General features: G+C 33.2%; 1 protein-coding gene across 1 annotated transcript in view; it reads left to right on the forward strand.

Moving 5' to 3' along the window:
• LOC145243428 (zygotic DNA replication licensing factor mcm3-like) overlaps nt 1-16,775 on the forward strand; it is a 46,504-nt gene extending 29,729 nt beyond the window's left edge. Inside the window, exons 15-22 of the mRNA XM_080106313.1 lie at nt 1,362-1,446; nt 4,331-4,463; nt 5,341-5,497; nt 8,374-8,514; nt 9,545-9,642; nt 12,536-12,651; nt 14,091-14,169; nt 16,433-16,775. Of these exons, the coding sequence (XP_079962439.1) occupies nt 1,362-1,446; nt 4,331-4,463; nt 5,341-5,497; nt 8,374-8,514; nt 9,545-9,642; nt 12,536-12,651; nt 14,091-14,169; nt 16,433-16,634 (1,011 nt within the window). The 3' untranslated portion in view covers nt 16,635-16,775. The remainder of the gene's footprint in view (nt 1-1,361; nt 1,447-4,330; nt 4,464-5,340; nt 5,498-8,373; nt 8,515-9,544; nt 9,643-12,535; nt 12,652-14,090; nt 14,170-16,432) is intronic.
• Nucleotides 16,776-27,956: the final 11,181 nt, after the last annotated feature.

Raw genomic sequence — 27,956 nt, forward strand, 5'->3', positions numbered from 1 at the left:
AGAGGAAAAAAAATTAAATAGTGATAGAATTAAATATAAGATAGAAAAACAAATGTCAAAATGACCCAGACAGGAAATATTAAAAGGCGTGAAAAAAATATATAGGGCAAAATAATATAGGTCAACTGAAATGTACAGGTCATCACTTAAAAAAATGTCAGCAAGAGTTAGAAGACACTAAATGAAAAATAAATTAATAAATAGAAAATAATAAATAAAATAAAAAAAATAAAAATTATTTAAGACTATGCCCTTTTTACTACAACAGCCAGGCCAAGAGAGTACAACAAAACAATTAAAAAATTACATAACTTATAAGCTCTATCTCCTATTTGGTTTTATCGAGCTTTTACATCTGGCTGAGATAACTTTATAAATATTAATTCTTTAATATTTATATTATACTTTAATTTTACCATCTTGGATCATTTTGGTAAATTTAATTGTAATTTTTATTTTACGTGTGTGTGTATGTGTGTGTGGCAATTCATAACTGACTACATAGCGCTACGCATGTATCAAGCACTATTGAAGTAAATACTGAAAATTTATGCATAAAATTATATCTTTGTATATTAATTTATTTGATTAAATAAAATAGTTATATAGTAAAGCTCTGATGATAGTAGCTCGAAACACATTCGTAGATTACTGTTATATAGGATTTCTAGAATTCAGACCTCGGACCATATGGTCGAGTGCGTTAACCATTACGCCGCAGAGTTCTAGATGACTTTGTTATTTTTATCACTTATAAACTCATGTCAATTTGTTGATTTTTTTTTTTATGATAATACATGGATAATCATGGAAAAATATTTTTCTTTTAGAAAATTGCCCACATTTTTTTGAATGTAAACAAATATAATTTATTATTTTACTTATAAAAACTAATCTACAAACACGTGTTTCGAGGTGCAATCTCTCATTAGCATAGTTTGACTGTTTCTACGATTCTAACCTCAGACCATATGTATTATGGTCGAGTGCATTAACTGTTACGCCACAAAGTCCTAGATTACTTTACATGTTATATACAAGGTGAGCCAAAAAAAATCAGGACATTCAATTGTTTTTCTGAGCATTTTACAGTCAACGTCGTGTGCCTTTGCAATAACGTCTTTTATACAAGATCGCGGGGCGTGAATTACTTTGAAAAAATGTTGTCGCAAAACTGACCCCTCCTTGGAAAAAACGGCCCAGTTATGGTCAAAGTATCGATGTTTTGACCAGTTTTTGGATATTTGTCGTCTGAGAGGTGGATCTTTCTAACGATACCAATTTTGTCAATGTTTGTTGCATGTGTCAAACCCGCACACATATTTTACCTTTTGTATATATATATAGATTATTTCTTTCAGATGGATCCTGAGAATGATCGTTGCATTTCCAACCACGTTCTGCGTATACACAGATATCGTACGCCAGGTGAACAAGATGGAGAAGGTAAGTTGTGAAACTATTAAGTGACTCTTAAAAACGGCCTTTGATCTGATGACCTAATAGTAAATCTGGTGAGTTTCGGAAGATGATTACAGAACAGGAGACTTTGTTGGTTTGGTAATATTGAAAGAATATGTGAGTTCCTGTGTTGAAAGAATTATGGTGGCATAATCAATTCGGTATGAGAAATCCAAGGAAAACCTTTAAGGAATTTATAAGAACAGATTTGAGACAAAGGGGATAGATACTTATCACTTTCTGCTATGTTTTCCTTGTCCTGGCCCTGTTACCTCAACTGCTCTATATCCATTAACCCAAGAACTCTTCAACATAGTCATATCAATGAAGTCTTGTGTACTGCCCATATTTGATCTCCTGAGGTCATCCAATCTAACTCAATATGAAAACTTAAATCATACATCCATTATATCGTTTATTTTTTGTGCATCTTCGCATTGCGTACACATACCTGATAGACTCTTCCAATCCAGTTATAACACTTGGCTTGTTAGTAATAGAACTTACTTCTTGACTTTTGCAATCAAACTAGCACCTGCTCTCTAGGTCCTGGATATGACCTTAAACTATATCCAGTGGTGAGGCCCCAGCTTTGGGGAGTGTGGAGCCACCCTTTAATTACCATTGCTCCCAGGTCCACTCTGACACGGAGTGGTAGTACCTATTAGGGTCCCAACTATGGGTTAAATAGAAAATGATTTGAAAACAACAAATATATTCTATTAAAAAAATTTCTTCAAAATCTTTGGATTCGGCATTAAATAACCCGAAAAGGGTTGATATGCTGTAAAACAAAAACTACCAACCAACCCTGTTCTCTAATGGTATCACCAAGGTAACAAAAAAATTTGAACAACCTCAATAGTTTCACTATCCAAATATTCTTTCTCCATTGCCTTAAACTTCTTGCATACAAACTAGTTATCCTCTCTCAACAACCTGTAATTCTACTGCACTTTTTGTACACATATTGTTACAATTACCGCAATAAATGAAGAAACCCAAAAGGGCAGTTGAAGCATTATTTTAGCCTTGGACAATCACATAAATGGTTTCGATAATGCTAGTCTTTCCACCACTCTCATCCCTTCACTCGATTTGTATCAGATAGGGATGCAGCCTCAATTAAGGAAATTACTTCTGTGGAAAATTGGTCGTATTTCATTAGAAGCTTGTGCCGAAGGTCAAAGATTGCAGGGTTTCTTCAAAGATTTATTGACTTGTGTTGTCCAAGAAACTCTGAGGGGCAAATCTGCTAGAATGATTGAGAAAAATTGTTAAATATAACTTATTTAATTTTAATTCAGTTCAAGTCTTTGGAAATCAAGGGGCTCTTCTTCCTGGGTCTAATTCTTGATCTCTTTCTCTCTCTCATATATATATATATATATATGAGAGAGAGAAATACCTTGATATTCAAATATTCCAGTAAAGTTCTCCTTTACCTCTCAAATACAGAGTTCCTATTTACAATGCCTCCCCACGGGACAGTTAAACACTAGGGTCGTTTTTTAACGTGGAAAAAAGGAAAAAACATTTTAAATTGTCTCCGTCAGAGAACAAGAAATTGAAGTGCAGCATCTCAAGAACAGATGGTATTTATTTGCTTCCCCACGAAAGCAGATTAGACACAAGGTAGTTTTATTTTTAATGTGGGTGGGGGGTGGGGTCTCCTTCCAAAAGGGTGCACTCTGGCAGTGTCCAAATAAATAGTAATTGTCTCTGAAGGGTTTCTCCTACATTAACCCAGGACCAATTACTTAAGTGATGTATCAGAACAGATACTACACTTTGATCATGGCCCGAAGGCCAAGAAGTCTTCACTTATGGGATTAACAGTTAGTAAAGAATTTGAGAACATAATTTTTCTGTCCACAGTTGACAATATTATATTACAATGTTATCTTTCTTGTAGTCTCTTGGTTTTAATTGATTCTAAGACCATTCCTCATGTCTGGTGAAGTATCCAGATTCGTGCTTTTCTTTTTCTTTTTTTTTTTTTTACATAGGCATCACCACATTATCAAGGATAAGGGTTAAAGAGTGTACAGTAGAAATTGGACAATATAGTAATCGTTAGTAATAAGAATTTGGTAAATTTGATAACTTATATGGAACGGCTCATCAAGAACTTATTTACGTTAGACTTTAAGACAACCATATTGTAGTCAGTCGGAAAGCAGAAAAACGGAAGACAATTCCACAGGCGTGCAGTTCTAAGAAAGAAGCTTTGTTCATGGAATCTACGTTTAGGTTTAGGCACAGATAAAGAGTGGGGGGAATTATTGATAGTGTTTACAGCTAGACGTGTGTTTCTTGAGGCAACGTCATTTGGAGAAGGTGCAATACAATCATCAAAAGATAAGTGTTTCATTATTTCTAGTCGCCACTTTGAAAAATCGCTCGCAAATGCAACTATTTTACTCGCAATGTAGAGCCCTGTTGAGTTATGTGAAAGTAATACATAGCAAAAACTACTCGCGATTATACGCTGAAGAAAGCTTATAAGATAAACTTTATCTTCAGAACATGTTAGACATTTAATGGAGATCATGTGAAATACGACGTTAAAGATAAAGTAACTGAGCGTTTCATTGTCAACATTTTAGAAAGCTTAAAGAAGTTTGAAGGATAAATTTGTTTGCGGCAATAAACTAGACTTGTGCGTGAAAGGGCTTTCTAAGGCATAAGCATAACACTGTGATGGAATGAGGAAGTTAAAACTTGTATCTTAAAAGTAGAAACAATGGATACAGGCAAAGAAAACCTTTTGTAGACAAAGGACTTGTCAAAGATGCCTGTGGAGAGGGTAATATAATTATACAGTACACGATCTTAATTTAAATATATATTTTTCTTTTGTGTGCAGCTCTTCCATTTGGAAGCAGTGTTGATCTTTTGGCTACGAAGGATCTTGGAGAAGAGAACAAGGAGGATGAAGAAGACACACCAATTTACCAAAAGTATGATAACTTATTGCAAGGTGGCAAAAACCGCAAAACGTAAGTACTTATCTTTTAAAAAAAATTTTCATAAGTAAAGTTTAAAAAAAAAAATGTAAAATTAAGAAACAATGGATTAGTTCGTCTTTTTTTTATCTAGAATAGATGGAGGGGTTTAAATTCACTTAAAAATGATTTTCTTTTTTTATGACAAGTTTTTTGGGGCAGTCTCATGTACGTACACAGATGTATACAAATTTTTGTTGTGTGGGATGGACAAGCATTGAAATACATCTCTGCCACAAACAATAATGAACTAAACATGCTAATGACATGACCCCCCCCCCCATGCTTATAACTATGCGGATATGAGTACACTTAAATTGTAAAATATGCACTTAATGCAGATCTCTGGCTCTCTAGGATCTCTGGCTCTCTAGGCATAAAAGGACCTTAAAATTGTTGACACTGCCATCAAACCAAACCAATCATTTTTGCTTTGTCAAAAATTTGACAAATTTTCTAAATATTTGAACAATTAAACCCATAAATTGTTGAATTATTCAGACTACTGTTCTTTTGGATGTTGGTCGCACATTATGAACAATATAACCTGCGAGCATCCTAGTATACATTTTGTCAAACTTTGTGAATCCGTATAAAATTTTAAAATTGATTTCTTCGTTTAATCCACTAGTTATACTGTTCCCATTCCGGCAGCTATGACCGAATAGAAGTAGGGTTTAACCTTCAACCTCTAAAAGACTATCTTTAGGACTTTTATCCATTGGACCCTAGGCAGTAGTTAAAATAATCCCAAAAAATACAAATATAAATCTTCATCTAAAAAATTATGAACATTATATTTTTGTTCTAAATTAAAACTTGTTTTTAAAATGAAAAGAAATGTAAAAATATTTGTTTATATTTGTTTTAGTGAACGTATTGTAACTTCCCAGTTTATGAGGAAATATATTCATGTTGCAAAAGCGTTGAAGCCTGTGTTGACCACTGAAGCAGCAGAATTTATCTCTGATGAGTATGCTAAACTAAGGAGTCAGGACAGCATGCATGGAGATGCCAGCTTGGCCAGGGTAAGTTACAATCAGCATCCAACTCTTATAAAGACCAGTCAGTTGCAGTCAGCTAACATACTTCCAACTTATGGCGTACTGCTACTGGAAGCGGTAACAAGGCAAATCAGTTCCTTCACCTTTATTGTTCTTCAACGTTTCTATTGTGAAGCAATTTATTGAAATAAAAATATAAGAAACGGTCGTTATTGAAAAATATACAATAAAAATTTTTAAAAATTATACAGATTGTCAAGAATCGGCAGCACAATCCACAGCTACAACACCGGTGCTGTTAACTTTGTGTGACCGGCCAATTTTCTCGATTTGGCGAACAGTGGCTAAGCTTGACCGTTAACAGGAAGGAATACTAACCTGACTAACCTATTCAGAATAAAAGTTGGATTATAGTCAGCTAACATACTTCCTAACTTTCAGTGTGGCTGGTTCTGAGAGCGGTGACAAGGCAAATAAGTTCCATCACTTTTATTTGAAATAAAATATAACAAAAGGATATCATTGGAAAGTATAAAATCAAAATTAATAAAATTAGACATATTAAAAATAACACAATCTTTATTTGCACTTTTAATAACAGAATTCAAAGAATAAATTTATATTTTATTTGAAATTTTATAAGAAATATGTTAATATAAAATTATAAAAATGTATTTTTTTTTTATTTTAAAAATAAGTTTTTTTTGTTTTTTTTTGTTTTTTTTTTTTAAATTTATTTATAATTTATATAATAGATATATGTTCATGAAAGTACTAAAATAAAATTCCATAACGGGTACGTACAATATGACTTATTTCAATATTTTCAGTTTTTAATGTCTTCATTAAACTGTACACGTACCAATGGCATAAATATACACAAAATAAACAAAATTTCAAACATCATTAATAAATGTATTCAATACATAATATTCCCAAAATAGTTTAACCCTATGATGGTATTTTTGCACACATTGCCTACGAGGTGCGTGAATTTTTTCATATCACATAAAATCAGATCTAGGGTCTTAGAAAAAGCATTTTTCAATCAAAAATCAATACAAACGTTCGAACATGGGTTTCATTCATTGATTAGTGCAGTTAAGGCAAAGAAGAATCCCATAGTCCTTGGAGACACCATTGTTGCAGTTGTTTGTAATAGAAAACTAGGTGTTAGCATAGCCTAAGGGTTAAAAATATTTTTTAAAGTGTTTTCAATAATTCTTTTTAAAAAAGTTAATAAATTAAACTATTTTTATTATTAAAATCCTTTTGAGATGAGGAATTTATTTGTGGACTTCATCTTCTAGTTGTTGTTTCACAATGTTTCGGGCCAACTATTCGTCTGACCTTCTGCAGGTGGTAAATCGTGACTGGATAAAAATCTTCAATCTCTTAACTGTATCCTCAGTAATTATTGCCTTCCATAATTGTCATCTCGCTATGTTTTGGCCAACTAAGCCTCTGGCCGACTTTGGGTAGCATTGAAACCACTATCTTCAGACAATGCTCAAGTGGAACTCTAAAGATTTAATGTCTCTATCCACTGCGCCACATTTACCACCTGACGAAGGCCAGAGGAATAATGAGCCAAAACGTAAAACAACAACTAGATGAGGATAATAGTCTGCGAATAAATTAAAATAAATTAAACTGATTTCAATAATTTTTAATTAAAATAAAACCAACAAAAAAATTTCCAATGATTATTAAATATAAAAAAAATAACAATCAGAAAAATGTAATAAAAAAAAAAAAAGTGTAAGCAAAGAGGAGTTATAGGCAGACGGTAGAGAAAAAAAAGCAAAAGAACTGATTTGCCTTGTTACTGCTTTTGGAAGCCCTACGAGGGAAGTTAGGAAATATGTTAGCTTACTATAACTGACCAATGACTGTGAGCTGGTCTCATCAAATTTATTCCAATGAGTGCTAATTTCTTTAGTATGTGCTATATATGTATGTGTTTAGGGCAGCTTTTGTTTTGATAATCTCATGTAAAATGAATAAATGTACAACCTAGATCAAAATGTTTGCTCTAATGGATTATATAAAGGGTATTTGTCAGGGTGTATGTGTGTTTGTATATCAAGCTAAAAGTTAAAAAAAAAAAACTACAAAACAAGCACCCACAAAGTTAGTATATTCTTGATCAGCGTTGCTCTGGATGAATATCTAAAATTTAGAAAAAACATTCATTCTCTGGAAGCACTGTGTGGGGAATTAAACAGCAAGATGTCTGTTCACATAACACTTCAATTTCTGCATATTAAAACAGTTAGGAAAGCAGAAGATAGGGCGGGAATTTCAAAGTCTAGCAGTTTGTGAGAAGAAACTTATGAGTAGATGGCTTTCCAGCATCAGGGAACCTCGAGAATGAGAGGCGGGATTTTGCTGCTTGTCTGATTAATTGATGGTATTTACATTGAGTGGGTTCAAGTGCTATGAATTTGTCAGAGCACATTATATAAAAATACTTATAAAACAAATGCAGATTGAAGCAAACGGTGATGGGGGCGAGGTTGAAGCTTTTTTTTTTTTTTTTTTTTTTTTTTTTTTTTGTTAATTTGGGATCATTGATATATATTATGATTAGGGCTACGACAAGAGAATATTCTTTCCATTATTTTGATTCTCGATTATATATCAGTTAATATCTTGTGTTTTTAGATAGTGATGTGGTTCTCGATTCATTAACTGTGTTGGATATATACTCGAGGGTCAAAACAATGAAAAGAATATTCTCTTGTCATAGTCTTAATTATGATTCATAAGAATTACAACATTTCTTATAAGAATTATAACTTTTGTTTAATATTTTTGTCAACAGGATGTTACTACTCAAAATATGAAGGAAAAAAAATTTATGTAGTTTCGTTTTCTCTTTTCTTGCTTCATTCTAGACTCAGCCAGTTACTGCTCGTTCCCTGGAAACTATGATTCGTCTATCCACAGCACATGCCAAATGCCGTCTCTCCAAAACAGTTGACCTTGAAGATGCTCAAGCTGCTGTTGAGCTGATTGAATTTGCCTACTTCAAAAGGGTATTTAAAAGATTTAAACCTTTTTCATGATTTTCTAGAACAGAACTTTGTCAAATGGTTATCGATAAAGATAAATGGACGGCGAAACTTCTCTACAAATTTTCATATATGAAAGCACAAGCGAACAAAAAGTTTTTTTTTTTTTTTTTTTTTTTTAGTTGAGGGAATTCTTGTACAAGTGCTGAATATTTAAGACAAGACATTGTAAACAATATCAAAAAAGATTTTAAAAAAAAAATTACACCAAACACAGATCTACTAACTTATTGAAGCTACGATTTTTATTTTCACAAAAGCTAGCTTATCACCCAACACACAATTTCGAAATGATCACTTAACTTTTTGATGGTTTACTTCTGAAAGTTTTTTTTTTTTTTTTTTTTTTTTTTAAGACTTAGCCTAATGATAAACTTCAAACTAAGTGTTAGTGATAGATTTTTTTATTTTTTAAAAAATTTTTTCACACATCCTTGGAAGACAGCTTCTTTTTCTCTCTCCACCCCCGGTACTTGGGAGTTACCACTTATCAAGGATTGAAGGTCACTCGAGGATAAGGATTAATGATAGTGTAGTAATAACTTGTGGTGTAAATTCGGTAGATTAGATTATTTATGAGGACGGCTTAACAGGAATTTGTTTACATTAGATTTGAAGGCTACCATGTTGTATTCCACTTGGAAGCATGCCAGCGGAACAGTGTCCCAAAGGTAAGCAGTTCTGGGAAAGCTTTGTTCATGGAATCTGCGTTTATATTTAGACACAGATAAGAATGGGAGATCAGCTTTGAATGAAATAAAATTTAAGCATGTTGAAAGTATATAGATTGATAAATACTTCAAATACTGCATTTGGTAGAAGTTATTTGTTTTGTCTCCATTCTGCATTTTCATTAAATTTTTATAGTGATTCAAATTTATGAATTAAGTTATTTCTCTTGCATCATATCTCTTGATTGTTTGTTTTTGCTTTTTATTCTATATCTAAAATTTTATTAAGTCTTTGAGAAATTATTTGAAAATTTCTTTTTTAGGTTTTAACCAGAGAAAGAACTAAGAAACCCAGATCTGATGATGAAACTGAAGAAAGCGAGGATGAAGATGGAGATGAAGAGAAAACTGCCCAGAAAAGGTTTTGGTCATTCAATTTCAGTAGAATTTATTTAACTCTTTATGACCTGTAGTATGATGTAGATGATTAAAAAAATATTTAATTTTAGATGGCGGCATACTGAATGTAAGCAATGGACAGTTGGTATCTGGCATCTACCCAGATACTGAACTAATACATACAAGGCGTGTTTGAATCAGTTTCCACTTTATTTATGCCATTGGTACATGTACAGTTTAATGAAGACATTAAAAACTGAAAATATTGAAATAAGTCATATTGTACGTACCCGTTATGGAATTAAGTTCTCCGGAAAAAAAAATTCACTTAATTTGATAAAGTGTTTTTTACTGCAGAAAAACAATTTATGACATGGAATAAAAGGTAGCCATGTTTCAGTTTTTAGACCACAAGGAAAGAAGAAAAGCTATTATTGTTTTGGGGGGGTCAGTGCTTTAGACTAAGTTATTTCCCTGTAGCATCCCACTCCCCTTCCTCATTGTCTAAAAATTTATGCATGGCTACATTCAACTAGCTGTCATAGAAAATTGTTTTTCTGTTGTAAAAAAAACAAAAAAACAAATCAAATACAGTGAAATTTTTTTTTTTTTCCGGAGAACTTCATTCCATAATGGGTACATGCAATATAACTTTTTATTTTCTTTCAATATTTTCATTTTTTTAATGTCTTGATTAAACTGTACAAGTGCCATGCCGTTATGTGTATTTACGACTGAACAAATTAGTTCAACCAGGTCATAAAGGGTTAATATTGCTTTCTAAATCACAACTTGCTATATAACATCACATAATAAAGATAATTTACATTGAACCCATTAAAGCACCAGTGTTGTTTATATATACAGCACAATCATGTTGATACACCGGTTCTTGCCAGATCACCAAAGTTAAGCAACGTTGAGTATGGCCAGTACCAGATGGGTGACTATTTGGGAAGGCAAGGCGCTGTATGTACCACGAGGTAAAATATCAAGTTGAGAAACTGGCGCGGTCTATCCTTCTCTCGATGGTAGATGGGACTCTTAAGCTGTGGTGGGCACCTCATCTAGTGAATGCGGCACAATAAAAAAAAAAAAATATATACCCTTGATAGCCCTGGCGAAGCATAAGTATTCAGCTACTGATGGGATTTGAATTACAATAAAAACTTTTGTAATGAATTCAATCTCAAAAACCGGTTCTACGCATGTGTCAGATGATGTCATGACCTGATTTACTTTAAATAGTTGAAAAACTGAGTAAATTTCATGTACGTCGCGTTAGCTCAGTTGGTTAGCGTGTTGGTTTGTTATCTAAACATTTTGGGTTCAAATCGTGGTGTGAGATGTCTTTTTTTTTTTTTTTTTTTTCTTTTTTTTTTTTAATTTAAATATTGAACCAGTGTTATTTTAGCCATTTTTCACGTAATGTTCGTTTTTCTGTTTTTTTTTTTTTTTTTTTTTTTTTTACTTCGCTTACCACCCCGGACCACACACCCCAAAACACCCGGGTACCCACCGATTTTTTTTTTAATTTTAATATTGAAACAGGCTTATTTAAGCCATTTTTCACGTGTTCATTTTTCTGTTTTCTTTTTCCGATTTTTACATTTAACATCGTTCGTTTGCCTTACGTTAGTTTTTTTTTTGTGTTTTTATGTTTTGATTATAGAATGAAGAATAGGTGGCTTATTTATATATCTATATCCTGCTTTAAGAACAGGAGTATGCTCTACCAGGGTAATTCCAAAAGTAAGACCTATTTTTTAACTAAAAAAAAAAACTGAAACTCTGAAGAGCTACGAAGACGGGAGTGGTACCTTTTAAAACCAACCTTTTGTGTTCCAGAATTTATTTTTTCTGCATAGTCACCACCATTTTCGATGTGCTTTTGATACCACAGTCATAAAAGTTCAGAGCGTGCTTTGTCACTCGCATGTTGCCACTTTGAAGTTGATGAACCCATCTCCTAACTATGCTGATATCAACTGTATTGATTTCGTAAATGTTATTCAGTGCAATTTTTTCTGCATGGAGAAATTCATTGACACATCTCTGCTTCTGATATGCATCATGATGGTTGCTTTCACACTGTCTATATATATCTGCAACAAAGATGAAACTTCCATGTCACAAATGCATAAGTTCAGTCATCATAACAATATAATTTGCAATCCCCTGTGATCTATTACATTCAGGCAGAATGAAAAATAGTTGATGTTATGCAAGTTTTTTTTTCTCCTGTTCACCCCTAACAAGGGATATCGCCACTTGGGCATAAGGTGCTACTATTTAGGACCATGCCTAGTAAAGATTAACAAGATGTTGGTTTCTGTTACATTTAAACTTCTGTATATCGGTACAGTTGAGTAGCAGGAAGGGAATTCTAAAGTCTAGTTGTTCAAGAGGAAGAAACTCTTAGAGTAGAAAGCTTTCTGGCATTTAGGGATCTCAACTGTGAAGGAGTGTGATTTTGTTGCTAAGCGGGGTTTGTCGAGGATATGTACATCGAGGGGCGGGGGCACAAGTGCAACAAGCTCATCAGAGCACATTCCATTAAAATATTTGTAAAACAGGCACAGAGATGCAACATTGCGGCGATGGGACAGGGGTTGGAGCTTAAATGGTGCTTAGCATTTATTTCCATTAATGTTGGTTCTTATAATATTTATCTTTGAAACTTTTATTAAATAAAGATCTCTCGGAATTACGTAACTTTTCAACACAGTTGACCTCACATAAGCTTTTTTTCTCTCTCTCTCTCTCTCAGAATGAACATTGAAAGTTTTTGGGAGGCCCTCAAGAACATTGTCATTAATTTTAACATTTTAAAATTAACTTTTTTCTCTTCCCCTGATAAGCTTTTTATTTTATTTTTATCTATTTTTTTTTTTTTTTTTTTTTTTTTTTTCAAGAAAAATTGAAACCTCGCAGCGTAAACCACAAAGGAAACAAGGTGATGAAGGCTATGATCCTTACGATTTTGAGAAAGGAGATGGCAAAAGCAAGCCGGCTGATAAAGATACACCAGGTGAGTTTTTTTTTTTTTTTATATATATATATATATATATACAAATTACAATTTCTGAGAAAAGAGCAGAAATCCTCTATTCTATAGTAAAAGGCAATATGTATTTGTATCTATAAATATCCATCCCATTATGCAAAAAGAGTTTTAAAGCCGGACGAAACCATTTAAAGTCTTTATAGGAAGGAAGAAAGCATCTGGAATGAAATCTTTCAATTTTCTTTCCATAACAAGACATTTTTGTGAACAGTGTTTAAATGTATGCATGTTTGTATATCTGTCTAAAACTTTCATCAGAGGCGACAAATTTTCACAAGTTTATCGGTTTGAAGCTTGACCGTTCAGCTAAAAGAATTGGTTAAAACATTAATTCATTCATCCTCAACTGGGCATTTTTCTACAAAGAGGGGGGGGGGGACGACGACTTTTCTTCTATCTTATCTTAGTCTCACTTGGAACTATAGACTCAATGCCTTTATCCACTGTACCATGGGCCCCAAAGGGCAATCTAGGTTGGATTTTATGGTCTTATAAATCCAATTTTGTGTTTTTTACCTGATCTTCCATTTTTGGGTCCGTACCGAATGGTATCATACTTATTTTTATTTTACTATGGAGATAAGTCTGCAAAATAAAATTAATGCACATATGAAGCCTGATCTCAAAGGACTTCAAAAAATAAAATGCTGAAGAAAAGTAACCCACTTTAAAAACGAGAGTAAACTCTGAATTTCTTTGGACAGTTTTTAATAAAATAAGGGAAGTAACTGTTTTCCAAATGTCCTGAACTTTAAAAAAAAAAAAAAGAAAGAATCCATATTCTGCTTGTTCCTTCCTTAGTCAGTCTGTATATTACTCTGAAAAATTTTGAAGGTCAAACTGATTCAAAAAGACAATTTGCGAAATTGTTTTTTTTTTAACTCTGTTTAACCTTCAAAAAAATTTTTGATTTTTTAATCATTGACATCTTTTTGAAGGTCAAGCTGGCAACCCTGGACAAGAATATGAGAAGGATCTTCCTTTGTAGCTTCGGTTTCAAATATCAATATAAGAATATTTGATCACTGTTGTCAAAAAGGAACTCGTAATTTTGACGTGCAGCAGTTCTTCACCAAAGGAAGAATTATTAAAGATTCTCTTACAATGTAGTTTTATTTGTGTTGACCTATGTAGCACAATATTACTATCTGAGTATTTATTAGTACTTATTTATCTCATTTGGGTCGGTTCTATATTTAAAATACAATAGACACTATTTTCAAAGAAATAAACTTGTGTTTGCTGCATGTTTTTCTGTCCTCCAAACTTTTTTTGCTATCCAGAAAAATGACTTTATCAAAACATATTTGTTTATATAATGTATTTTTCATCCTATGGAATTTCTATGGGACCTGCTAGTATATATCGTTTTGCTTATTCTAAATATTTTCTACAATTTTCAGATGTGGAAACTGCCACCAAAAAACGGCGAACTGATGATGGTCCAGAAACTGCAACAGAAACAACTATTGCTGAAGAAAGGTTTGTTTGCTTTGAAATTAATAGCTGTCTTTATTTACAAGGTTCAAATTTAAATTTTTTTTTTTTTTTTTTTTTTTTTTTTTTTTTTACAGTATGTGGAGATGTGTGCGAAAAGGAGGACTAAATTGTTTTTTATAACATTGTACACCTTTTTTTTTTTCTTCCTTTTTTTTTCCTTTTTCTTCCTTTTTTTTCCTTTTTCCTTTTCTTTCCTTTTTTTTCCTTTTTCCTTTTTTTTTCCTTTTTCCTTTTTTTTCCTTTTTTTCCTTTTTTCTTTTTTTCCTTTTTCTTTTTTTTCTCCTTTTTTTTCCTTTTCCTTTTTTTCCTTTTCCTTTTTTTCCTTTTCCTTTTTTTCCTTTTCCTTTTTTTCCTTTTCCTTTTTTTCCTTTTCCTTTTTTTCCTTTTCCTTTTTTTCCTTTTCCTTTTTTCCTTTTTTTTCCTTTTTTTTTTTCCTTTTTTTTTTTCCTTTTTTTCCCTTTTTTTCCCTTTTTTTCCTTTTTTTCCCCCTTTTTTTTCCCCTTTTTCCCCCTTTTTTTCCCCTTTTTCCCCCTTTTTTCCCCTTTTTCCCCCTTTTTTCCCCTTTTTCCCCCTTTTTTTTCCCCTTTTTCCCCCTTTTTTTTCCCCTTTTTCCCCCTTTTTTTTCCCCTTTTTCCCCCTTTTTTTTCCCCTTTTTCCCCCTTTTTTTTCCCCTTTTTCCCCCTTTTTTTCCCCTTTTTCCCCCTTTTTTTCCCCTTTTTCCCCCTTTTTTTCCCTTTTTTTTCCCTTTCCCCTTTCCTTTTTTTTTCCTTTTTTTCTTTTTTTTTCCTTTTTTTTTTTTACGGTGTTAACATGTTAATAAGACCCAACATGTAGTAGACTCTGTCACACAGAAACAGAAAAAAAAAGTAAAAAAAACTCGACACCCTTAAAAGCCTTTATATCCAGTATTTCCCACAACACATTTTTCTAAATATTTAAACAATTCCTTTCTCCTTTTCCAGCCGAATGTGATTTTTACCTCTGCTCTGACGCCACTTTTTCGAACACTTGTGTCCTTTTTATCTCTGCTGTGATGTTACAATATTAAAAGAATGTATGAGAGTTCTTGTGTTAGAACAGTCTATGTAGTAGGATCAAGAAAGATAACCGGCCAAAAAATAAGGACGAATGTGAGAGAAAGAAAGACAAATAACCACCTGGCCAGATGAGTTAGTTTAAAAATCAGTTTCTAAAAAGATATCCAACACATGCCAGCATGTAAAATGGGCGTTAAACCGAATATGATGTACAAATAAGTAATAGTCTACTTTGCTGATGTCGTATGAATATGTCGATAATTATATCAAAAATTGGATCAATTATATTTGAGGTACTCCAAAATAAGCAACCAAAAAGACATTGTTACCTTGACACATCTTTTACTTCTGATTAATATGCACACTTGCCATCAATCACAGTAGTTTTGTTTACGAGCACGTTTTGTTATGTAAACTTTGGAGATTTATAAAGAGGTTTTGGCTAGAAGCAAAGTGTAGTATCTGTTTTGATATTTCAAAATGTAAAATTTATTTATGATACAAGCCCGGTTGTTTGGATGTGTGTGTTGATCAAAAAAAAAAGAATGTGGTAGTAGGTAGGCAGGCTCGAACCCGTACCACGAAGGAGGAAAAGAAAGTGGCGGGGGGAAAAAAGTGTGATGTGTTAGCTGTTACGCTCACCGCCAACCTGGAGGTGACGTAGGTTTAGATTAAGGCTAGATAATCAAAGAGGCGATGATTTTCGAAAATATCAGTGAAAAAGCCCCCCCCCCCTTACTTGTAGAAAAGTGCCCAGTTGAGGGTGAAAGAATTAATGCTTTTAGCCAATTTTTTTATATTTGTCATCTGAAGGGTCTCTCTTCAAAATGATACCGATCTTGTGAAAATCCCTAGCCTCTGTCGAAAGTTTTAGGCAGACATACATACATTTAAGCAGATAGGTGAGATTTATATTATAAATTGACAAAAACAAGCAAAAAAAAAAAAAATAAGCAAATCGTTTTGGAATAAACCAAGATGCATCTTGGTGGATTTATTAACTTTTTTTTCTTTTAGGTAGTAAGTTTTTATATTATAAACAATTGCATTTTTGTTTTCTTGACTTCACTAAATACTTTTTTGAAAGCAAAAACACTTGATACTTGTGGGCACATAATTCTTTAGGTCTAGAGAAGTCTTTATATTTATTTATTTATTTTTTTTTCCTCACCTCTTATAAATTTTTTTTTTTCTTTTTTTTTAACCAGGTTGAAAATCTTCAAAACTTCTCTATTTGAAGTGTTCAAGACAGAGCGATCACAGTCTGTAGTGTTGGACAAAATTCGTGAATTTGTCAACAAGCAACATTCTGATGCTCCATTTGCTGAGAATGAACTAATGGCTGCCATAAATAAGATGATGGATGATAATCAGATCATGTTGGCAGACAATGTTGTTTTCCTCATTTAAACTCCCATCAATTTTAGGCACGTGTACAGACGCTTCTATCAGGCATGTTAAAGCCCGATTTTTATGCAATTTAAGTTTATAAGTAGTAAGTAAAAGAGAAAAAATGATTAAAAATAAATTTTTTATGTTAAAGCTATACAACTTAGTTTTCATCTGAATTCATTCCAAAGAAAATTAAAATCTGTTTCTGGTATAAAATAAGTTTAAAAAAAAAAAAAAAAAAATACGAGCCCAACACTTTTTTTTTTTTTCTTTGACTAACAATATTTTGTTTTGTAAATTGATCTTCTCTTTATGAAATTATAGGTCATAACATTGTATCTATTAAAAATTTCACTTTTTTTTTTTTTTTTTTTTTAATAGAAAATTTAAACTTTTATTTCTCATTTCCAACCATCTCATTTGCATAATCATCATGAAGTTAATTTTGATGGACATTGTAAGTTGAATCTACTGCAAGTACAAATAAAAAAAAATAAATAAACTGAATAAATTTTATAAATCTTAATTTTTGTTTGTCTTCTCTGAATGGACTTGCAACATACATTCATTTAATACAGAAATTGTTGTGTTGTATTAATATGCAATATTTATAAACATTATACACAAGTGCTCACCCTCCATCAAAAATGACTAGAATAAATTATGCTCTGTTAGTGTTCACATTAGCTATTTATCAAGATAGATTACTAAAATATTAAATCAATTGTTAGTGCAATGTGTTGGTTACATTTTAACGCAGAGGCAACGCTGTGTATAAAAATCTTGCAAAGAAACAAAGGAAAGAAATCCAATAAAAGTTTTTTCCAGTTAAAAGAAAAGACATTCATTACCGCTCGTTTCCACATCAAATTGCCTGACAATCAGAGACAATATTGTTGCATTCCTGCTTTTCCCCTTGGGTTAATTAAGTTTCTTATTCTGCAGTCTACTGTATACACTCGGAAAATAAGTTTTTGTTATGCCGCAACGTTAGAAAAAAAGTCTTCAGTATTCGTGCTTAAGTCTTTCCACTGTATGCTTTTGTTTTTGTTTTTTCCTGCTTTTCTTTTCTCTTCGATCTCGTGATATCATGCTCGCATCATAGCTTGGTCACTTGCATACATGTCAGTGGCTTTGTTACATTATTTTCATGTATAAATTATAATTTCTAATGACTTGATAGAAAATAAAAACAGTTAACTTTTTATTGTAGTGGAGAATCTCTTTAATTTATTTCAAACCTGGGGAGGTCTTTCCTGGTCATAAGATAGGCTTAAATCACAGGACGCAAGGGCTGGACAATAGGGAGGGTGGAGAACAGTCTTGATGCCTAATGACAACGTCTGTCTTTCTGATCTTCTCTGAGCACTCTTGGGACAAACTTTTCATACTGACATCAAACTGTGCACTTATTGTTTCTATAGACACATAACGGTCTTTGTCTATGAAATTCTTTAATTGGCCAATCAACTCTGGTGTTATGAATTCTTTACTCCTCTTACACTTCTCCTCATTCTTCTGAGTCCCTGCCTTCCTTATGCCACTCAAAAAGTGATGCTTGATTTATGCAAGATGGCCCAAAAGCAGTCTGAAGCATTCTATATGTCCCTGTGGCATTTTGTTTCCAAGTTTAAAACAATTTTATTGCATATCACTTCTAAAGTATCCTCACATCCAGATTGCATTTTTATATTCACCAGCTGTGACAATCGGGCTTTAGTAAGATGTATTCCTGTTCCTGCTGCAGCTGTTCATTTAAACCTGAAATCTTAAAAATTGGTCAGTCATCTCATGAGATATATAGCAATAACATACTGAATTTTCAAAAGTCTACAACAATTTTAAATGCCTTGTCTAAAAAATTCTAGAAATCTCTTGAAGCACCTCATAAGTTTATGGATTGATAACTTAATTCATATTACATACTTTTCTATTCAGTATAATAGTTACTGAGTGTCTAATGGAAAATTGGAGTGGATAAAGCAATATTAAAAGTCTGTCGATGCATAAATATATAAACTTCATTTATGACTTGATAGAACACACGAGTAAAGAAAAGGAGTTTAAAGGGTCTAAGATGAAGAAAGAGTTTTGTCCGTATCTGTGAATTTGTGAGTTTGTAAGACTGTTTATTAGCTGACTGTTTTCGAAAGCTATTTTCATTAATAATTCATTTTCTACCTTAGTTTTTCTTAATTTTTGGAGATGTTCATTACTGTGACATAATTCAGTAGATACCATTGGTTTCACTTAAAATTCAATTTTTAAATTTTGCTACAATAACGAAGAACCAAAGTTAGTCCTTGCTTCTACTGTTGCATGTGATGTTATCCACCCCAACCCAGGCACCACTGGGTAACCCTACTAGTAGATATCAATAGGAGTAAGATTATTTGTTTAAAAATGCTTCATTTTCGTTGTTATCCAAAACATGACTATTTTTGTTGTTGTAATCTTTAATCGCTTTTAGTGCTGGGTATTTTATGACCTTTGTCATCCGACCTTCTTGTTTTGCTCCACTTTTCAGTCAAAATTTGTTACGAAACGCAAGAAAATTCTCAAATATTATAATTTTCCAGTAGCACAGATAAAGGTCATAAAAAGAGACTGAATAGTCCAAAAGGTTAAAGGTCAGATGACAGAATTCTATAGAAAATTATTTGGAGTTTCATTCAAAGAGTTCTTCATCTGTGGGACTCATTACTATTATACTGTTTCTCTGCAGATTACAACATGGCCGTCCGTTCTCACTCAAAATGAACTTTATTTATTTTTTATTTTTTTCAAGTCGCAATATTTTCTATTTTATTTTTCATTTTTTTTTTTTTTTTTTTTTTTTTTTATATATGTCTATCTTTTTATCTCGGCAGATAAATTTACTCAGATTTGTTTCCCCGGTAGTCTTGTAATTGTGAAACCTCTGGTTTGGGATGGAAAGTACGGGGGGCAAAATCTGAGTTTCAAAACATCTTTTTTGAAAATTACTTCAAAATTCACACACACACACATGGAAAATTCAATATTATTGACCTCCTTTATATCGGATTTGAAACCAAAGGTACCAACGTTTTTTTTTTTCTAACCTGTAACATGTTTAAATAAATACTATGCTCTTACATCAAATTTTCTTTAAAGTCAAGCACTTTGTTGAGGTTTCCTCCCACAACCCCTACACTGTGTGTGAGTGTGTGTGTGTGCATGCAAGCAAGCTGGCCGGTCCTAAAATATGCATAAATATTATATTTTAATTCATACAGAAATTGAGACCTGTGCTTGCGAGTATTATGTTTTTTTTTTTTGTTTTTTTTCTAAACCGTTAAAATACTCCAGCTGAGACCAAAACCTGGAGATAGTGAGAAGTATAATACCCAGTAGGCCAGCTTGGCATAATCTTTAAGTGTTTTCAAACCTACTTAGTCTTAACATACGGAATCTGTTGTGAATGATTCATCTATGCTCATTTGTGAAACAGTTGACAGATAAAAATCTGATGATCCCAACCCCCATCCTCACACATACCAATTTTTCAATTTTGACCCCCTTAGCAACCATTTTTTTTTTTTTTTTTTTTTCCTGGATGAAAACCGATAGTTATCCACATGTCTGAATACTCTATATACTAAATTTCAAGTCTGTAGATCCAAAATTCATTGAGTATATAGGTTGAGAAGTTTCCTCATGCACACTCATATTCTCACTTTTAAAGACATACTAGCAAGCCGCCCAGTCATAAAATATGCATGAATACATTTTAATTCATACGGAAACTGAGATATGTGCATGCGAGTATTACGTTTTTTTCTAAACCGTTCAGTTCTTGTTAACTTACAAGAAAAAAAACTTAGAGCTGAGATCGAAATCAAAACTTAATGACAATTAGTAAAGTACGATAATCCTTCAGCTAACCAGACGTGTTCCTTATAAAGTTTTTTAAACCAACTTAACATAAGGGATCTGTAATATGAATCATTCATGCATGCGCAGTTGTGAAATAGCAAACAGAAAAATTGGACAATTCCCAACTACCAATTTTTCAATTTTGACCCCCTTAGAAACCCTTTATTCCAGATGAAAACCTATTAAAGTTTTCCACATGTCTGAATAAACTATATACCAAATTTCAACTTTGTAGAGTAAAAATTTGTTGAGTATATAGGTTGAGAAATGCGTCGCACATTCTCACTTTTATAGATATATAGATTATCTATGTAGTGTATATGTACTTCTTGCAAGCATGTGTGTGTTGAGATTAAATATCTAAAAAAATATATATATATATACAAGAATAAAAAAAGCATTGAAAATGCAAAAGGATATAGGGATGGTATGCCAAAAAAGTATACAAACAAGATAGCTATGAATGGCTAGGCACATGGAAATAGAATTGCATCCAAAGTATAGCCCTATAGCCTTTCTCCAATCTTCATTCCGTGCCATTATTACGGTTGTAAAAAGCTATAGGGCTATACTTTGGATGCAATTCTATTTCCATGTGTCTAGTCATTCATAGCTATCTTGTTTGTATACTTTTTGGCATACCATCCCTATATCCTTTTGCATTTTCAATGCTTTTTTATTCTTGTTAATTAGTATTTTTACTTACAGTCTTATTTTTAAACTTACATTCATGATAGTATTGTCTTTTTTAGGAGGTGGCTCATTGCCGCCTCCATTAGTAGCAGGTCGCTTCCTGCTGGGTTTTAGGTCTTTGGGTTTTGGGCCTTAGGAGTTGCCTCTTGGTCCTCCATCGGTTCTATATTACATAGAGTGCTACCGCCTCTCTGATAAAACAGTTAGAGTATTATAAAGTTCTAAAATGTTCATACCTTCACTATTAAATTTTTCTTGGTTCATTCTTTGGCGTTTTGGCAAAGATTTGGCAGTTTTTGATATTTATATTTATAATAGTTTGTGCATGAGGCAGCTTTTTTCCCCTTGGGATCCCTGTTATACCATGCTTTTGAGGCAGCCTTCTTTTTTTCTGGTTCTTTGTTATAAAGAGCACGTGAGGCAGTTTTTTCCCTCGGAATCCCTGTTATACCGTGCTTTTGAGTCAGCACGTGCGACAGCCTTCTTTTTTTCTGGTTCTTTGTTATAAAGAGCACGTGAGGCAGTTTTTTCCCCCTCGGGATCCCTGTTATACCGTGCTTTTGAGTCAGCACGTGAGGCAGCCTTCTTTGCCTCAGGATTTGCATGATACTTAATTTTTATTATTTCAGCATTTTTCTGATAGTATTCTTTTTGCTCAGATAATACCTTGACTTTGTTTTTTTCATAGTCTATATTTCTCTGAGCTTTTTTACTACGTGCTGACTTTGGCATTTTTTATTAAATGTAAACATATAACACTTATGTGTATCTTACTATAATATCACTTATCTTATAGCAAGACAACTCTCGTAGAATTGAGATACTGCCCCGTCACCAATAGTTAAAGTGTGGAACGGTATATACATCAATAGTGTAGTTGTTATCTTTATATGAAGTCCTAATCAGTGACAGTGTGAGGTTACTTGGTTGATTTATTGTAGTTTATTTTAGAAAACTTACTTGTTTTTATTAGTAGATTGTGTATAGTAGCCACAATATCTAGTTATTTTTGTGGCTAGGGCTTGGATTTTGATTCTTTTTGGTCAGCTTCCAGTGAGTTTTAGAAGATGACTTTCTTGCAGTTTCTTTTGCGGTTAATTTAACTTATTTCCTTTGGCGTTTGGTGAGTTCTTAGAAGAACTGGTCTGATCTACTTTTCTTAGCGAGCGAAGAGATTCAGCTGCATTTAACAATGGTTGCTATAGTGTATTTTGTGCATGCGTGAGAATTTCAAGTTTCCTCCTTATTTTTCAATAGTTTGACAGTAGTCATGTGTCTTTCTGCCAAGAGCGACAGACGTCAGTGTTAGCCGTGATCGTCTAGAGGTTAGGACCCCACGTTGTGGCCGTGCTAACCTAGGTTCGAATCCTGGTCACAGCATTGACATTTTGTACATATTTTACAGTCCAAAATCTGAAGAATTATTTGTTTTTATAACATTGTTTTTTGACGTCGTACTTGCTGATAGGTTACTCTTATAACAATTTTGATCAACTGAGATAAAGATTTCGTGGTTTCATTAACGCTGGTGGGTTACTATTTAAAGAAAAAACCTTAACATTCACCTCATATTCAGCGTCCAAGAAATATAGGCCACTGGCAAACTGGAACGTCTGTGAGCATCCGGTGTATTATTTGGAGCTGTCCCTTTTGAGAGAAGTTCCGTGTTCGAAGTGGTCTGTCTACATTGGGTATATAGTGTTTAAAACTTGTTATTACACGTAATCTTATTTAATTATGGAGTTAGCTAAAAAGCGATGGGTCACTGCACTTCTCCGTGTAAAGAGCAGTCGATTGATGCTTGAACTGTTGTCAGAGACCGTTCGTACACCGAGATACATCGTCTCAAAAGAAAGAAGAAAGAAGAACAATTGGCCATTTTTGTACCCTTTTTTTTTGCTCTCTTTTGACATTTTAACCGAAGTTCTGACACTCGCTGGATTCGTAAAACGCTTCTCTGTAAGAATATGTGCTTTTTGGAACTTATAAGTTGATTTTAGTTGAGATTTGGATAGTTTTGTTTTGTAGGCGTGTACGGGCCATCCCTATATAGAGAGTGCTACCACCTCTCTGATATATGTTAAGATAAAGATGTACATCATAAATTGGGCTATGGCAACAGCATATTCTTTTCATTGTTTTGACTCGAGTATGTATCCGTTGATATCTTATATGCTTTTATATGATGTGCTTCTCGGTTAATTGTGTCGGATATATACTAGAGTCAAAATGATGAAAAGAATATGCTGTTATCATAGCCCTAATCATAAGCAAAATGACATCTTTCCATCAAATGGCAAAGATGGAGTAAAGTATATTTGGATGGTGAAACTACTAAGGTTGTTCAGAAGTTGTTACTTTTATGGAAGCATTGGGGCACAAGAAGGATCAGTAGAGTATTGCAACTGTTGACCAAAAGAAGATTTTATCGGGCATGTGTATGCGATATAATGATGTATGGAAATAAAACTTGATCAGTGAAGTTCTAAGACCTGCATTGAATGGAGAATTTTAAGACATGTTTAGTTCTGATGACTTCAGAGCAAAATGAAATCTAGATAGTTTAAAGAGGCATGTGCAAAATAAAAAACAGGAAACTTTGTTGATTATGACCCTGTTGAAAGAATGCATAAAAGTTCTTTGGTTAGTAGATGTAGAGCAGTTGAGGTAGCAGAATCAGTTCACAAGGGAAGGGCAAGGAAAACATGACAGGAATTGATGTAAAGTGACTTCTGAGAAAGAGGGATAATTAAAGATGTGGCCAGAGATAGGTTAGTTTGGAAGTCCATTTCTAAAAAGTCATTCGACAGATAACAGCATGTAAAACTGACATTTAACTAAGCGTTATTATTTATTACCTCATACAGGCCATAACCTGTGGTGTTTCCTGGAGTCAGTCACAAGTCTCCTCAAATTTCTAGTGCTCTCCACCTCTTTCAATAACCATTACAAATGACTGCGTTATCGTAATAACCACTTGCCATTGATTTCTTGTTGGTATTCCCTGAGGTTTGGATTACAAAAAAAATCGCTCCAATGTCACAATGTTATTTGCATTATTCCAGTGGTGGTCTGGTTAGTGGTCTCCTTTATTTTTATTATTAAAGTACTGATGGAGCAGGAAATGTGTTCCTTTTTAAGGAGAATAAACTAAGGCAGCTCTTAGTTATGAGAAAAAAAAAAGATGGAGCTCTAATTTCGGAAGTAAAAGTTGATTTTGCTTATCACAATGGAGTGTGAAGAATCTCTATTACAAGGATCTAATGCTATCTTGATTGGCAAGATGATTGGCTTCTACCTCAATTCATTTTTAAAAAGTAATTTAGTTGTCAAGGCCCAGAGGCCACTCAAGGATAAGTGAACGCTGATAATTGGTAATGGTGGAGATTGATTATTTATAAAAACTACTCAACAAGAACTTGTTTACATTGGACTTGAAAACGATCATTTTATAGTCAACTGGGAAGCGGCACTGTTCCACAAATGGGCAGGTTTAGGAAAGAAACTTTGGTAATGGAATTTTTTTATTTAATTTTAGACACAGATTAAGGAAAATTGTTGGCAGTGGTTGTAGCTAGGCAAGTATTTACCATGAATGTTTTACAGAGATTGACGCTAAGTTATTTGATTTTAGTTGTAAAAAAATTAAAAACTAAATTGCAGAAAAGTCTTTATGTATACACCCATCACAGAACGAAGATGTCATATTCCAAAAACCATGTAAATCAATCAAGTTTTTTTTTTTTTTTTTTTTTATATAGCAAATCATTTTTTAATAAAATCATAGCCACTATAAAGCTGATTTTGCTCTTGTGAATTCAAATTGTCTCCCCTTATTTATAAAATATGGCAGATCAAAACAGTCTTGTTTCTTTCATAAAATTTGATTTTCCTTGTAAAAAAAAAAAAAAAAAAAAAAAAAAAAAATCTCATACATTGTTTTTAAGATTTTTCTATATTTTTGTTTTGAAAATAGGTTTTATTCAAAAAACCAAGTGTTTATTTTAATAAAAGAAAAAAAAAACTTTTTAGACATTTTGTTTTTGATGGTTTGATTTATAAACTGACCTCCAACAAACATTCATTGTGTAACCTACTAAGCAAATAGTGAAAGAACAATTTTCAACTCTCTCTTTTGATGGTGGCATTAATTGTAATTTTCCAGGAATTGGATCGCCACAAATGTCACCCTTTATGACTTGATATCTGTTGAGATGCTAATAATAGTAATTGCTTTCTTTTTTTTATTCCACTATGAAATCTAAATTTAGACAATCTTTCAGTGTATTTGATTTTTTTTTTTTTTTTTTTTTTTTCTAACTAGTATAAAAATCACGCTCTTTCCATTGTTTTGGTTCATTACATAAATCAGTGTCACATGTGTGCATTTTGGATTTTAATTGCTATAATTAATGAATGATAACCTCAAAGGAAGATTAAATCTGGACAATATAGGGAGATGTGAGCAGAGCAAGACTCTGATCGTATGGCCACGTTGAAAGAATGGATGAGAGTTCTTGGGTTAGTAGATATAGAACCGTTGAGGTAGCAAGGTGAGTTGACAGGGCTAGCAAAAACTTTGGGAGGAAAGTGATAAGGATAAACCTGAAAGAAATATTAATAAATAGACCTGACCAGAGATAGTTTAGTTCGAAACTCAATTTTTAAATATGGCTTAATCATGTTGACACACTGGTTCTCGTTAGAAAATGAAGTTAAGCAACATTGGGAATTCCAGGTAGGAGGATATTGACACCTCTCTGAAAGAGTTTCAAAAACCTAATGTCATCATCTCCTCTAATAGGGATATGCATGCGACTGGGGAGCCCTTGTAAATTTCATACTCCCATAGAACTTCCTTCTTAAGAGGAAGTTGGTTAACTGTGCCTAGGATTAATGCCGTAATTTCCATTTCAATTCTAAAACTTGTCTAACAGATTCCGTCATCTAAAACATGTTAAACTGACGGCAATGATGATGATGTTTTTTGTTGTTGAGCATCATTCTTGATGATTTTTGTTGGCATTGGTTTGCCCGATATTATTTTTTTTTTATCAAGAATTCTTTCTAGGAGGATATAGGGTGCTTACCAGAGAGACCATGTGAAGATTGCCAACATTCTTAAATGATAGCATTTCTGTGAAACAAACTGTGTATATACTTGAATGATGAAGAATATTATGAGAGGATTGAAAAAAATAAGTAAAATTAACATAATTTAATTTCTTACGAGGACGGTTTATGACAAGTGTTTTATTTATATTGGATTTGAAGATAACCACATTGTAGTCAACAGGGAAGTTCTTGGAAAGAAACTCTGTTCATGACAATTTCCGTTTAATGTTAGGCACAAAAAGGAAGAAAGGAAATTTTGTTGTGATAGCAAGACGTGGTTCTTGCTCTGAATGCCTTACAAAGAGGAACCAGAGATGGGAGCTCAGTCGAGCACCTTTCATGGAAATAATGATAGCAGAGGAAAATACATGCAATGTCTCTTCCATGAGAAAGGGCCTGTAGAGAACAGAAGAAATCACACAAACACATTCACTAGATTGCAAAGTCAGTTTTATACTCTGCCAAGGCAAAAAAGAATGCTCTAATTGATCGCATCATATCAACAAGAAAGATGGGAGGTGGCGATGGTCAACTGGATAATAATGTGCACTGACCACTTGGGTGTGTCCAGTTTGCAAATCCTATTGATTTCATAGCACCATTCTCATTCATGGATGTTGGCAACCTTCATGGGGTTACTGGGAAGTGATGATGGCTGAGTGGTTAACGACATGGACTGATGACCTGGTTGTGCTAAGTTTGAATCCAGTTCATTCCACAATAACACTTTCACTTAGAATTATGGCAACCTTCATGTTGTTCCTCCTGTAAGTACCTGATGTCTTTCTCGAAAAAATTCTAACTAGAAAGATATCGGGTAGACTAATGCCAACAATAGAATCATCTGGTTCATATAAAATGAATAAATGAACGCGGTTCCTTCATTATGTACCTGATTTTAGATAATAATCTTCAGATTTATATCATGTCTTAGAAACTCTTGAAAATTTGAAAGGTCATTCTTTGCTCTATCCTGTTCTTAGCATTCTCATTGAATGTTCCATTTTATGATTCCATTATCAGAAATACTTTTAAAAAACTTTATTCTGATTTCCACCTTTCACAAAAATCTTTGTCTATTTTTGCCAATTTCTTAATTATCATCATCTTCATCTTTTTGACATCGAGTGACGCTCCAGAGATTTCTAACTTGTGCAGGTTTTGTTCATTATCTGCCAGGATGGTCGTGCCATCTGCAAATCGATTATTCTTTGATGTTATTCCCATTTTTCTTTGATGCCACCTGTTTCTTCAATTACTCCTCCCATTAGAAATTCTCGGTATAAGTTAGAGAAAACTAGTAAAGCATGCACCCCCCCCCGTGAGTGCACAGTGAATGAGGCATAAAAAAAATGACTAAGTTCAGCATTCAGCATTGGACCCCCCCCCCCCATTTAGCCCCAAAAGTCCCCAGGGGATGTCAAATCCTGGTGAAAATGAACAAACGGAGCAGTTTTAGGCCTTAGCATATGTAAATTTTTGCACCATGCAAAAAAAAGAGATGGCTAAGTCCATCATTTGCCCCCCTCCCCATTTAGTTCCAAAAGTCCTCAAGGCCTTAACATATTTAAATTTGAGTTCAGCATCATGCAAAACTGCAAAATAGACGTACACAGAAAATTTTTGATAAATATA

The sequence above is a fragment of the Euprymna scolopes genome, chromosome 22, assembly GCF_053919585.1.
Source record: "Euprymna scolopes isolate OS-2025 chromosome 22, ASM5391958v1, whole genome shotgun sequence".
In the NCBI taxonomy this organism is placed as follows: Eukaryota; Metazoa; Mollusca; class Cephalopoda; order Sepiida; family Sepiolidae; genus Euprymna; species Euprymna scolopes.